The 15,185-nt window shown below is 45.4% G+C and overlaps 1 protein-coding gene across 1 annotated transcript in view; it reads left to right on the plus strand.

Annotated features, from left to right (window-relative positions):
- The window catches only part of LOC143815469 (acetylserotonin O-methyltransferase-like), a 185,434-nt gene extending 171,181 nt beyond the window's left edge, over window positions 1-14,253 (plus strand). The window contains exon 9 of the mRNA XM_077294686.1: window positions 13,942-14,253. Coding sequence (XP_077150801.1) covers window positions 13,942-14,153 — 212 coding nt within the window. The 3' untranslated portion in view covers window positions 14,154-14,253. The remainder of the gene's footprint in view (window positions 1-13,941) is intronic.
- The last annotated feature ends 932 nt before the right edge of the window (window positions 14,254-15,185 follow it).

Here is a 15,185-nt window from a genome sequence, read left to right on the forward strand (position 1 = left end):
TTTGGTGAGTAAAGAGGTGAGGTCAGGTCCAGATAGGTAGATCTGTGTGTCATCAGTATAGAGATGATACTGCATACCGTGGGATTCTATGAGCTGTTCCAGGCTGAAGGTGTAGATGGAGAAGAGTAGGGGTCCTAGAACTGAGGGTCCTAGAACTGAGCCTTTAGGAGCATCGACAGGCAAGGGGTGAGATGAGGAGGTGGTTTGGGAGAGGGAGGCACTGAATGTTCGGTCTGTTAGATATGACGAGATCCAGGGTAGGGCCAAGTCTGTGATGCCAAGAGATGAGAGAATCTGACAATGTGGACCACTCCCTCCTGCTACAAAGGCAGAAGACAGGTCCAGGAAAAGGAGGACAGAGTAGTGTCGCTTGCTCTTGGCAGTTAGTAGGTCATTGGTGACTTTAATTAGGGCAGTTTCAGTTGAGTGATGGAGTCAGAAGCCACATTGTAACCGGTCAAAGAGAGAGCAGGAGGAGGTTGGAGGACAGTTCAAGATGGACATGCTATTCCAGTAGTTTTGAGGCATAAGGAAGAAGAGATATCGGGCGATAGCTAGACACAGAGGATGGGTCGAGGGAGGCCTTTTTGAGTATGGGAGTGATCTCGGTATGTTTGAAGGATGAGGGGCAGACACCTGTTATGAGTGAGAGGTTGAAGAGGTGTTTTAGGGTTGGGATGAGGACAGTGGCAAGGTTAGGGATGAGGTGGGATGGGAGCGGGTCAAGCAGGCAAGTGGTGAGGTGTGATCTTGACAGGAGGGTGGAGAGCTGATCTTCTGTAATGGTGGAGAAGTTTGTTTTGGAGGAACAGGGTTGAGCAGCTAAGATGGGCATTGGGCGCTGCAGGCCAAATCTTTCTCTGATCGTATCGATCTTCTGTATAAAGAAAGAGGCAAAGTCTTCAGCAGAAATGAGATGGGAGGGAGGAAGTGCTGGGGGATGGAGTAGCGAATTGAAAGTGTTCAAAAGCTGTTTAGGGTTGTGAGACAGGGAGGATATGAGAGATGAGAAGTTTGTTTTGTGGCCGTGAGAGTGGACTTGCAGCTGGCGAGGGACTGCTTGTATGTAATGAAGTAGTAGGCAGAGCGGGATCACTTCCATCTCTGCTCAGCGACCCTGGAAACCCATCTCAGTTCTTTGGTCAGGCTGGTCAGCCAGGGCTGCCTGCTCATTGTACAAGTTTTGCCATGCATGAGCGGGGCGGCCGAATGAGCGGGGCGGCGAATCAAGTGTTGCTGTTATTGTGGTGTTATAAAAAGTAGCAGCAACATCTGTGTGTGAAAGGAAGCTATGTCTGTAAGAAGAAGGGACTCAGAGAGTGATTGTAAATTGAGGCGTTTTAGATTTCTGCGAGGGTGAGTGAGTTTGTGGAGTGGGGGTTGCGCACTAGGAGAGGAGAGGGAAGAGAATGTCGGTAGGTTGTGGTCAGACAGGGGGAGGGGTGAGTTAGTGAGATTAGTAAGGGAGCAGAGGTGGGTGAAGATGAGGTCCAGCATGTGGCCATCTTTGTGAGTGGCCACAGAGGACCATTGAGTGAGGCTGAAGGAGGCAGTGAGCGATAAAAGTTTAGAGGCAGCTGAGATGGAAGTATCAAACGGGATATTGAAGTCACCCATGATGATAGTGGGGATGTCAGAAGAAAGGAAATGAAGTAGCCAGGTGGTGAAGTGGTCAAGAAAGGTGGAGATGGCTAGTTCTGGGGGGCGGTAGATGACAGCTAGCTGAAGGTTAGAGGGGAAATAGATGTGGACAGAGTGCACCTCAAACGAAGGAAGAGTAGCGGAGCATGGTAGCGGAATTGGAGTAAAGCAGCAGGTGTCGCACAGGAGCAAGCCAACTCCTCCACCACATTTGCTGGGGTGAGGGATGTGAGAGAGGTGGAATCTGCCATAGGAAAGTGCAGCTAGAGAGGCTGAGTCAGAGGTGGTGAGCCAGGTTTCAGTGATGCTGAGGAAGGAGAGTTTGTTGGTGATGAAGAGTCATGGATAAATGGCAGTTTGCTGCAGACAGAGTGTACGTTCCATAGTGCTCCAGGTAGCGGGACCGGGGGAGTGGGGGCTGGATGACTTGGTATGAGGTTATCATGGTTGGGAAAACGTGTAGGGGATCATGGCAGGGGGTTAGAAATGAGTGTGGGGATGTGTTGAGGAGGGCCAGGATTTAAGGATACAGCAATGAGGAGTAACAGACAGAGCGTTAGAAGGTGGGAGCGGGATAGGACATGATGTGGCCGTGTGTGTCTGGAGAAAAAGGATTGTATGTGGAGGAACAGTTCTGAGGAGAAGGTGGAATGGCTGTGGAGTATGGAGGGATAAATGATTAGTTATTTACTAAGTGGAGGGATTGCAGGAGATTGTAAGAAGGAAAGTTGTTTGGGGGTGAATGAGAAAAGAAACTGAAACATTGTAGTGGTTTGATATTCCGTTACCTTCCAGTCAATTCCTTTCCAATTCAGTCTAATTCAAAAGTATTTAGAAATCTGTAATTTGAAAGATACTTGGATCAAACTAAAGTCTGGATCAGACTCCTGGATCTGAATATATCTGCTACTAAGAGGACTCAGCTATGAGTGGATTTGGCTGTATGAGATGCCTCTGACTTGGGTTTAAGGGATAATATTTCTCCTTGTGCAAAGTGACATAACAGACATACCAGAGTAAAGCTTATAGACCATGCCATACTCATCTCATTGTGTGACCTTGCTGACCATTTGCAACACAACTTTTGATGGTTCTGTGATCACAACCCAATATCTTAGCAATTTTAAGAGTGCTGCATTCCTTTGTAAGATGTTTAACACATTTTGACTTTTCAGACTCATTTAAAGAGGATCTGTCAGTAGGATAAACCCTGTTAACCTGTCTATATGAACATGTAGGATATAGAAAGTTGAAAAAAATGATACCTCAATATTTACAAACTTATATTTTCCTCAAGAGTTTTATTTTATGTAAATGAGCATTAACCCCTTCCCGACCTTTGACGCCACGTAGGCGTCATGAAAGTCGGTGCCAATCCGACCTGTGACGCCTATGTGGCATCATGGAGGGATCGCGACCCTGCAGATCAGGTGAAAGGGTTAACTCCAATTTCATCCGATCTGCAGGGAAGGGGGAGTGGTGCTTCAGCCCAGGGGGGGTGGCTTCACCCCCCCCCCCCCCCGTGGCTACGATCGCTCTGATTGGCTGTTTCACTTTCAACAGCCAATCAGAGCAATCTGTAATATTTCACCTATGAAAATTGGTGAAATATTACAATCCAGCCATGGCTGCTGCTGCAATATCATCTGCCATGGCTGGAGATCCCGATCTGCCCCCCACCGCCACTGATCTCCTCCTCTCCATCCTGTCATGTCCCCTGCTCCCCTCCGTCCTCCTGTCCGATCCCCCCGTGCTCCGATCCCCCCCGTGCTCCGATCCCCCGTGCTCCGATCCCATCCCCCATACTTACCGAGCTCCGATGTCCCTCCCGGTGTCCGTCCGTCTTCTCCATGGGCGCCGCCATCTTCCAAAATGTCGGGCGCATGTGCAGTGCGCCCGCCGAATCTCCCGGCTGGCAGATTCTTTCCAGGTACATTTTGATCGCAGTGATAGGTTCAATCACAGCGATCAAAATAAAATATTAAATAAACCCCCCCTTTATCACCCCCATAGGTAGGGAACATAAAAAAATAAAGAAAATATATTTATTTTTATTTTTCCACTAGGGTTAGGGTTAGGGCTAAGGTTGCACTTAGGGTTAGGGTTGCACTTAGGGTTAGGGTTGCACTTAAGGTTGCACTTAGGGTTAGGGTTGCACTTAGGGTTAGGGTTGCACTTAGGGTTACGGTTGCACTTAGGGTTGCACTTAGGGTTAGGGTTGCACTTAGGGTTAGGGTTGCACTTAGGGTTAGGGTTGCACTTAGGGTTAGGGTTGCACTTAGGGTTAGAATTAGGGTTAGGGTTACAATTAGGGTTAGGGTTAGAATTAGGCTATGTGCACACGGTGCGGATTTGGCTGGGGATCCGCAGCGGATTGGTTGCTGCGGATTCGTACCAGTTTTCCATCACGTTTACAGTACCACGTAAACCTATGGAAAACCAAATCCACAGTGCCCATGGTTCTGAAAATACCGCGCAGAAATGCTGCGTTGTATTTTCCGCAGCATGTCAATTCACCATTGATTCCAGCCAATCTTGCATTGAAAAAGTCAAATGGTGCTCTCTCCCTTCCGAGCCCCAACGTGTGCCCAAACAGTGGTTTACCCCCACATATGGGATACCAGCATACTCAGGACAAACTGGACAACAACTTTTGGGGTCCAATTTCTCCTGTAACTTTTGGGAAAATAAAAAATTCTGGGCTAAAAAATTATTTTTGAGGAAAGAAAAATTATTTTTTATTTTCACAGCTCTGCGTTATAAACTTCTGTGAAGCATTTGGGGGTTCAAAGTGCTCACCACACATCTAGATAAGTTCCTTTGGGGGTCTAATTTCCAAAATGGGGTCGTTTGTGGGGGGTTTCTACTGTTTAGGCACATCAAGGGCTCTGCAAACGCAACGTGACGCCCGCAGATCATTCCATCAAAGTCTGCATTTCAAAACATCACTACTTCCCTTCTGAGCCTTGACGTGTGCCCAAACAGTGGTTTACCCCCACATATGGGGTATTAGCGTACTCAGGACAAACTGGACAACAACTTTTGGGGTCCAATTTCTCCTGTAACCCTTGTGAAAATAAAAAATTGCGGGCTAAAAATAATTTTTGAGAAAAAAAAAATATTTTTTTTATTTTCACGGCTCTGCGTTGTAAACTTCTGTGAAGCACTTGGGGGTTTAAAGTGCTCATCACACATCTAGATTAGTTCCTTGGGAGGTCTAGTTTCCAAAATGGGGTCACTTGTGGGGGAGCTCCAATGTTTAGGCACACAGGGACTCTCCAAACGCGACATGGTGTCCGCTAACGATTGAAGCTAATTTTCCATTCAAAAAGTCAAATGGCCTGCCTTCCTTTCCGAGCCCTGCCGCGTGCCCAAACAGTGGTTTACCCCCACATATGTGGTATCAGCGTACTCGGGACAAACTGGACAACAACATTTGTGGTCCAATTTTTTCTGTTACCCTTAGGGGGCTCTCCAAACGTGACATGGTGTCCGCTAACGATTGGAGCTAATTTTCCATTCAAAAAGTCAAATGGCGCACCTCTCCTTCCGAGCCTTGCCGTGTGCCCAAACAGAGGTTTACCCCCACATATGAGGTATCGGCATACTCAGGAGAAAGTGCCCAACAAATTTTAGGATCCATTTTATCATGTTGCCCATGTAAAAATAAAAAAATTGAGGCTGAAAAATTTTTTTGTGAAAAAAAGTACTTTTTCATTTTTATGGATCAATTTGCGAAGCACCTGAGGGTTTAAAGTGCTCACTATGCATCTAGATAAGTTCCTTGGGGGGTCTAGATTCCAAAATGGGGTCACTTGTAGGGGAGCTCCAATGTTTAGGCACACAGTGGCTCTCCAAACGCGACATGGTTTCCGCTAACGATTGGAGCTAATTTTTCATTCAAAAAGTCAAATGGCGCTCCTTCCCTTCCAAGCATTACCGTGTGTCCAAACAGTGGTTTATCCCCACATGTGAGGTATCGGTGTACTCAGGAGAAATTTCCCAACAAATTTTAGGATCCATTTTATCCTGTTAGCCATGTAAAAATGAAAAAATTGAGGCTGAAAGAATTTTTTTGTGAAAAAAAAGTACTTTTTCATTTTTACGGATCAATTTGCGAAGCACCTGAAGGTTTAAAGTGCTCACTATGCATCTAGATAAGTTCCTTGGGGGTCTAGTTTCCAAAATGTGGTCATTTGTGGGGGAGCTCCAATGTTTAGGCACACAGGGGCTCTCCAAACGCGACATGGTGTCCGCTAAAGATTGTAGCCAATTTTTTATTCAAAATGTCAGATGGCGCTCCTTTCCTTCTGAGCCCTGTCATGCGCCCAAACAGTGGTTCCCCCCACATATAGGGTATCAGCATACTCAGGACAAATTGGACAACAACTTTCGGGGTCCAATTTCTCCTTTTACCCTTGGGAAAATAAAAAAAATTGTTGCTAAAAGATAATTTTTGTGACTAAAAATGTAAATGTTCATTTTTTCCTTCCATGTTGCTTCTGCTGCTGTGAAACACCTGAAGGGATAATAAACTTCTTGAATGTGGTTTTGAGCACCTTGAGGGGTGCAGTTTTTAGAATGGTGTCACTTTTGGGTATTTTCAGCCATATAGACCCCTCAAACTGACTTCAAATGTGAGGTGGTCCCTAAAAAAATGGTTTTGTAAATTTTGTTGTAAAAATGAGAAATCACTGGTCAAATTTTAACCCTTATAACTTCCTAGCAAAAAAAATGTTGTTCCCAAAATTGTGCTGATGTAAAGTAGACATGTGGGAAATGTTATTTATTAACTATTTTGTGTCACATAACTCTCTGGTTTAACAGAATAAAAATTAAAAATTTGAAAATTGCGAAATTTTCAAAATTTTCGCCAAGTTTCCGTTTTTTTCACAAATAAACGCAAAAATTATCGACCTAAGTTTACCACCATCATGACGCCCAATATGTCACGAAAAAACAGAATCTTAGAATCGCTAGGATCCATTGAAGCATTCCTGAGTTATTACCTCAGAAAGGGACACTGGTCAGAATTGCAAAAAATGGCCAGGTCATTAAGGTCAAAATAGGCTGGGTCATGAAGGGGTTAAGATCTTTGGGCCGGACACTGATATCCCTGAGAATCTGCCTCCAGACCTTATTTTAAATGAAAGGGGGAGTCATGAGTGTAAGAGTTACTCGTGTAATCACAGACAGCTCTGCTGTGAGATCAGAGAGAGTTTAGAACTAACACAGTACAGCAGAGCTAACACTGGTTTAAAACAAAGTTCACTTCCGTTGTACTAACACATTTACAGATCAGCTGTTCACAGGCAGCCAGTGTGTGTGTGGGGGGCAGAGCTTACATCACTGTAAATGTGTTTGCAATAATACAAGATTCAACCCTGCTGTGCTGTGCTGGTTATCATCAGGCACAACTCTGCAGGAGAGCTGCCAACAGTATTATAGAAAAAGTTGCTGCTGCAAATGTTTATTATGAGACAGATTTTGCTTCTGTGTTAGCGCTGATCTCACTGCAGAGCTGTGTATGATTATGAGAGCAGACTGTCAGTCATTACACGTCTCACATTGGTAATGACAGCTTTCATTTAAAATAATCTCTGGAGCCAAATCTTAACAGCTCATTTACGTATTAATAATAATAATAATAATAATCATCTTTATTTATATAGCGCCAACATATTCCGCAGCGCTTTACAGTTTAACAGTTTCAAACACAACAGTCATAGGTAACAACGTTAACAATACAGTAATAAAGCAAAATAAGACAAAATAAGATGACCCTGCTCGTGAGAGCTTACAATCTACAATGAGGTGGGGAGATACAAAGTACAGGTGTGTATTTACAATGATGTATATACAATGATGGTCCAGCCATCTTCAGGGGGTGGGGGGTAGATGGAGATAGTGAATGGGCTACACACACAAACATAAAATGACTTTGATTAGGGAACATGATAGGCCGCTCTGAACAAATGTGTTTTGAGCGAGCGCCTAAAACTATGCAAGTTGTGGATGGTCCTAATATCTTGGGGTAGAGCATTCCAGAGGATTGGCGCAGCACGGGAGAAGTCTTGGAGTCGGGAGTGGGAGGTACGGATTAGTGCAGAGGTTAGTCGAAAGTCGTTTGCAGAGCGCAGTGGTCGGCTAGGCCGATAGACAGAAATGAGGGAGGAGATGTAAGGGGGTGCCGCAATGTGGAGAGCTTTGTGGGTGAGAACAAGTACTTTGAATTGTATCCTGTAATGAATGGGCAGCCAGTGTAACGACTGGCGAAGAGCGGACACGTCCGAGTAACGATTAGCTAGATGGACGACCCTAGCTGCCGCATTAAGGATAGACTGGAGAGGGGAAAGTCGCGTGAGGGGGAGGCCAATTAATAGAGCATTGCAGTAGTCCAGGCGGGAGTGGATTAGGGCGACAGTGAGAGTTTTTGTTGTCTCCATGGTGAGAAAAGGGCGGATTCTAGAGATGTTCTTTAGGTGTAAGCGGCACGAGCAGGCAAGAGTTTGTATGTGGGAGGTGAAGGAGAGATCGGAGTCAAACATAACACCCAGACAGCGTGCCTGCTGCCGGGGTGTTATTATGGTGCCACCCACGGAGAGGGAAATGTCAGATTTAGGGAGGTTAGTAGAAGGCGGGAGCAGAAGAAGTTCAGTTTTGGAGAGGTTGAGTTTCAGATAGAGAGTGGACATGATGTTGGAGACTGCAGACAGACAGTCAGTGGCGTTCTGTAGTACAGTGGGGGTAAGGTCAGGGGATGACGTGTATAGTTGTGTATCATCAGCGTAAAGATGGTACTGAAAGCCAAATCTGCTGATGGTCTGTTCAATTGGGGCTGTGTAGAGGGAGAAGAGAAGGGGGCGAAGGACTGAGCCCTGAGGTACCCCAACAGTGAGAGGAAGAGGAGATGAAGTGGAGCCAGAGAACAGAACACTGAAGGAGCGTTCAGAAAGGTAGGAGGAGAACCAGGAGAGAGCAGTGTCCTTAATGCCTAGTGACTGGAGCCTAGAGAGTAGGGGAGGGTGGTCAACAGTGTCAAAAGCTGCAGAGACGTCGAAGAGAATGAGCAGAGAGTGGTCACCATTACATTTTGCTGTCAGAAGGTCATTGGTCACCTTGATGAGTGCAGTTTCTGTCGAATGTAGGGGGCGGAAACCGGACTGTGAAGGGTCTAGGAGGGAATGAGTGGAGAGGTGACGGGTAAGGCGGGAGTAGATCAGGCGCTCCAGGAGTTTTGAGATGATGGGGAGACTGGAGACCGGTCTGTAGTTGTTTGTGCATGATGGGTCAAGGGTGGGGTTTTTTTAGTAATGGAGTAATGATAGAGTGTTTGAAGGAGGAGGGGTAAATGCCAGAGGAGAGGGAGAGATTAAAAATTGTAGTTAGGTGAGTTGTGACGACTGGAGAGAGAGACTAGAGGAGGTGTGAGGGAATGAGGTCGGTGGTGCATGTAGTCGGACGAGAAGAAGAGAGGAGCTTGGAGACTTCTTCTGTGATGGGATCTAATGTTGAGAGTGAGCAGGGGAGATGCAGGGAGGGATGGGAGTCATTGCACTTGGTGTCTGGGAGCGGATTTCCTGATGGATATTGTCTATTTTCTCTATAAAGTGGGAGGCCAGGTCATCAGCACAAATGTATGTGATAGTGTCTTGTGCTTTTGGCCTGAGGAGGGAGTGAAAGGTGTTAAAAAGTTTCTTGGGGTTTTTGGATAGTGAGGAGATCAGGGTGGTGTAGTAGGTCTGTTTGGCGAGGTGAAGGGCAGAGTTATAGGTTCTTAACATAAATTTGAAGTGGATGAAGTCTGGTCTGCGAGTTTTCCTCCATAAACGTTCAGCACACCTAGAGCATCGCTGGAGAAATCGGGATTGCGATGTGAGCCAGGGCTCAGGGTTTCACTCTGTGTTTGGAGGTTCTGAGGGTGAGGGGAGCTACTTGGTCTAGGGTACTTCTAAGAGTGGCATTGTAGTGCTGTACAGCCAGATCAGGACAGGAAAAAGAAGAGATTGGGGACAATGATGAGTGTAAGGAGTCTGAAAGTGTATGAGGGTTAATGGCTTGTAGATTTCTGAATGTGTGATAGGTAGGAGAGTGCTGGGGTGGGCGAGGAATTGTGAGTGTGAAGAAGAGAATGTTGTGGTCAGAGAGGGGAAGCGGTGAGTTATCTAGGTAGGAGATTGAACAGAGCCGGACAAAGACCAAGTCCAGGGTGTTACCGTCTTTGTGTGTCTCAGAGGTTGAGAGCTGTGAGAGGCCTAGAGAAGTGGTTAGTGATAAAAGCTGGGATGCAGATGTGGAAGTGGGGCTGTTAATGGGAATGTTGAAGTCTCTCAGGATAAGGGTTGGTAGTTCTGACGACATGAAGTGTGGCAGCCAGGCTGAGAAGTGGTCCAGGAAGTGTGTGGGTGAGCCTGGGGGCCGGTATATGACCGCTACTCTGAGGGAGAGGGGACGGAAGAGCCTGATGGTGTGGACCTCAAAAGAAGGGAATGAGAGTGATGGAACTGGGGGTATAACCTGGAACGTGCATTGTGGGGACAAGAGTATGCCGACTCCACCACCAGGTCTGTTTGTGGGTCTTGGGGAATGGGAGAATTGAAGGCCACCATGGGAAATGGCAGCAGGGGAGACAGTGTCAGAGTCCTGGATCCAGGTTTCAGTGAGGGCCAACAGATTCAGAGAGTTGTTCAGAAAGTAGTTGTGCAGGAAAGGGAGCTTGTTACATACAGACCGTGGATTCCAAAGGGCACAATTGAAAGGGAGAGATGAGGGAGTGCAAATAATATTAATAAGGTTAGTATGGTTTTGATATGAGGTAGGGTAGCGGTTGAGGTTGGGGGATGGGGGACCGGGGTTTGTTGAGATGTCCCCTGAAATCAGAAGGAGTAAGAAGATAAAAAGCAAGTAGTTTTTGGAAGTGTACAAAGTTTTTTTCTGCAGTGTGTTTGGGCAAGATGGGCTGAGGTTTTTCAGGAAGGTGAGAAGTGCATGGGAGCTGTACATGGGAGAGGGAAGGAGTGAGGAGCTGATGTATATGAGTCGTGATGGAGGGGGTATTGGGCGGTGAATGTGGATTGCAAGGGAGCATAGGAGCATAGGAATATAGCACTTGGATAGAAGGGAGAGCAGAGTGTGGGTTACCTGACTCCTGCCCTGACTAACTGCCATGGAATAACTGCTGTATCATGACGCTTATCTTCGTGACGCTTTGCTTCTGTGATGCGTGCACCCCTAAGGATGGTTCTACATGTTAGTTCTGTGCCATGGAATAACTGCTGTATCACGACGCTTATCTTCGTGACGCTTTGCTTCTGTGACGCGTGCACCCCTAAGGATGGTTCTACATGTTAGTTCTGTGTCATAGAATAACTGCTGTATCACGACGCTTATCTTCCTGACACTTTGCTTCTGTGACACGTGCACCCCCACTTGCGTGCACCCCTAAGGATGGTTCTACATTTATAGTCCAATGCTGGGTCAGAAGAGATGGATTGTGGGACCAGGGTGGGGATAATTTGGCAGCTGGGGCCAGCACACCAGGGGGTGGTTAAATGATCAAACACATTGTGGCTGGCAACATGCTATAACACCTTCACCTGATAGTATCTAGAGTGGCCACAGTCATGGATATACATCAAACAGTGGGTAAATACTGCAATGCAACCAATGAATTATACCAAACATTAAGCAGGCACATTAAAATATGTTGCTAGATGGTAGAGTGGCAGATGACAGACCTCAAGCAGAGGTGGGAAGTTATACCATTAGAGTCTATTGCAGCAGATGAGACAGCAAGCAGAGGTGGGAAGTTATACCATTAGAGTCTATTGCAGCACATGAGACAGCAAGCAGAGGTGGGAAGTTATACCATTAGAGTCTATTGCAGCAGATGAGACAGCAAGCAGAGGTGGGAAGTTATACCATTAGAGTCTATTGCAGCACATGAGACAGCAAGCAGATGTGGGAAGTTATACCCTTAGAGTCTATTGCAGCAGATGAGACAGCAAGCAGAGGTGGGAAGTTATACCATTAGAGTCTATTGCAGCAGATGAGACAGCAAGCAGAGGTGGGAAGTTATACCATTAGAGTATATTGCAGCAGATGAGACAGCAAGCAGAGGTGGGAAGTTATACCATTAGAGTCTATTGCAGCAGATGAGACAGCAAGCAGAGGTGGGAAGTTATACCATTAGAGTCTATTGCAGCACATGAGACAGCAAGCAGAGGTGGGAAGTTATACCATTAGAGTCTATTGCAGCAGATGAGACAGCAAGCAGAGGTGGGAAGTTATACCATTAGAGTCTATTGCAGCACATGAGACAGCAAGCAGATGTGGGAAGTTATACCCTTAGAGTCTATTGCAGCAGATGAGACAGCAAGCAGAGGTGGGAAGTTATACCATTAGAGTCTATTGCAGCAGATGAGACAGCAAGCAGAGGTGGGAAGTTATACCATTAGAGTCTATTGCAGCAGATGAGACAGCAAGCAGAGGTGGGAAGTTATACCATTAGAGTCTATTGCAGCAGATGAGACAGCAAGCAGAGGTGGGAAGTTATACCTGTGCGAAGAGAGAAGATGGTTGTTAGTTCTGTGCCATGGAATAACTGCTGTATCACGACGCTTATCTTTGTGACGCTTTGCTTCTGTGACGTGTGCACCCCTAAGGATGTACGTATTAGAAATACTTGGATTTTTCTGGATTAAGGGTACCATTACCCTAAACGACTTATCAACGATCACGACCAGCGATGCAATCGTTGGTAAGTCGTTGTGTGGTCGCTGGGGAGCTGTCACACAGACAGCTCTCTCCAGCGACCAACGATCAGGGGAACGACTTCAGCATCTTTGAAACTGTCTTCAACGATGCCTAAGTCCCCCTGCAGCACCCGGGTAACCAGGGTAAACATCGGGTTACTAAGTGCAGGGCCGCGCTTAGTAACCCGATATTTACCCTGGTTATCATTGTAAAAGTAAAAAAAAACAGTACATACTCACCTTCTGATGTCTGTCACGTCCCCCGGCGTCCACAGGGTTACGCGCTGCTGCTCAGAGCTTCCTGCACTGACTGAATGTGTAAGCGCCGGCAGCAGCGGTGACGTCACCGCTGTGCTCTGCTTTACGGCCGGCCGGTGCTGACACATTCAGTGCAGGGAAGCCGCCGGCGGGGGACCTGACAGACATCAGAAGGTGAGTATGTAGTGTTTTTTTTTTACTTTTACAATGGTAACCAGGGTAAATATCGGGTTACTAAGCGCGGCCCTACGCTTAGTAACCCGATATTTACCCTGGTTACAAGTGAACACATCGCTGGATCGGTGTCACACACACCGATCCAGCGATGACTGCGGGTGATCAGCGACTAAATAAAGTTCTGGACTTCTAGCTCCGACCAGCGATATCACAGCGGGATCCAGATCGCTGCTGCATGTCAAACACAACGAGATCGCTATCCAGGACGCTGCAACGTCACGGATCGTCGTCGTTCTCGCTGCAAAGTCGCTTAGTGTGACGGTACCTTAAGACATTGAACTGCAGATTTCAAGATATTTTATTCAGCTTCCTATGACCTATATGTCCATATAGACGGTATAGGAGAGTTAATACTTTTGATTCCCTTCAAATCTTTTTTTGGCCCATTTTGCCTGAAGAAAGCAAGCTAATAATTCTGCATACATTATTATTATTATTTATTGTTATAGCGCCATTTATTCCATGGCGCTTTACATGTAAGGAGGGTATACATAATAAAAACAAGTACGGTACAATAATCTTGAACAATACAAGTCATAACTGGTACAGGAGGAGAGAGGACCCTGCCCGCGAAGGCTCACAATCTACAAATTGATATTCTTCATATCCTAAGGCCACATCTTTCCTCGTTACACAAATATTCGTCACCTGATCCGCTTGATCTAATTAGCATTCATGTTTATAAATATTGGTGTTGGAGAAGCAGCATAAAAATGATGGTCAAATACTCACTTATCTAATAATTGTAGTGTTTTGATGACATTGGCACTGTGTTGTGAGATGATATATTCCTGTTATATGAGTTCACTAATTGTAATTGTTTATGTTTAGTAGCAAATACATCACACTATTAGATATCACAATATTTGGACTTCAAATTTAATATGTAAATTGATAGGACATTTATCTGATGTTATTAATATGTACATTCATAGCTTGATATGTTAAATTGAGCTTATTGTTACAACCACAGATAACAATCAGAACGTCAGACAGTTCTTGCTTTACCTTTGTGATAATAATTGCCACTATCTCTCTCGGTAATCTTTAGGCGGTGGGGTGCTGCTAGTTGAAGCCCTTCTAAATGAAGACAGAAGTGGCCCAGTGATTTCCCAGCTGTTCTCACTGAACATGTTGGTCCAGACAGAAGGCAGAGAACGGACGCCATCTGAGTATACCAAGCTCCTTACAGACTCTGGCTTTCGGGACGTTGAGGTCAAAGCCACTGGAAAGCTACATGATGCAATTTTGGGAAGGAAATGAATCTAAGAGTCATCTTATGTCTGTGATTTTAATTTTTTTTTTTTAAATCTGGAACTTATTCTCCTAATATTGAATAAACAAGAAATGTAATAACATTTTATTTAGACTGAAACATCTTTCTCATAGTCATGATTTTAAGGGCTTGATTCATTTTACTCTGGATTTGTCCTATGTCAATAAATATCTAGTAGATGTCGCTATTGTTTCAAATGTTGTTAGCAGTTTTTTTTAATATGGATGGATGGGTATGAGATATGGGATAAATAGATATGAGATATGGGATCGGTCGATAGATATGAGTTATGGGATAGATAAATATGAGATAGGGTATAGATATGAGATATAGGTTATATAGATACATATGACATATGGGATAAACTGGGCGTTTTTGCTGCTTTTTTTCTGCAGCAAAACCTGATTTCTTGGCAGGAAAGAAGCTTGTGGCAAAAACGCACTTTTTGGTGCGTTTTTGTTTGCGTTTTTGTTGCAGTTTTGGTGCATTTTTCTCATGTGTTTTTGGGGCTCATGTGTCTCTTTGTGCATACTAATAGAGTTGAGTGGGAAAAAACCCAACTTCCTGTAGAACCATGCCTCAAGATCCTTTGAAAAGCCGGCAATTCATGTGCCGTGTACAGTAAACTCACAGGTTACAATTGAATAAATAGAATAGATATATACACATAAAATAGATAGATATATAGATGTCAGTGACACACACATGTGTGTGTGTGTGTGTGTATATATATATGTGTGTATCGATGAGAAGAAAGCAGAGAGCACTCACTGGACGTCCAATGCAGGTGACTTTATTGATATAAGAAAAACATCTTCACGGCCGGGGGTGCTGTACAAGGAGTGCGGCGGAGCTGGACAACAGTTGTTTCGCGCCTGGCTGGCTCTTCGACAGGTCAGTAAAAGTGTTGACAGAAGCGCTGGGTGAAATAGGGTCAGGTGAAGCGAAGACGCCTCCCTCCCACTTCCTCCCATCGCCAACTGCTCACACTCCACCTTGTGGTGAGATCATAAAACATA

This window comes from Ranitomeya variabilis, chromosome 3 (assembly GCF_051348905.1).
Source record: "Ranitomeya variabilis isolate aRanVar5 chromosome 3, aRanVar5.hap1, whole genome shotgun sequence".
In the NCBI taxonomy this organism is placed as follows: Eukaryota; Metazoa; Chordata; class Amphibia; order Anura; family Dendrobatidae; genus Ranitomeya; species Ranitomeya variabilis.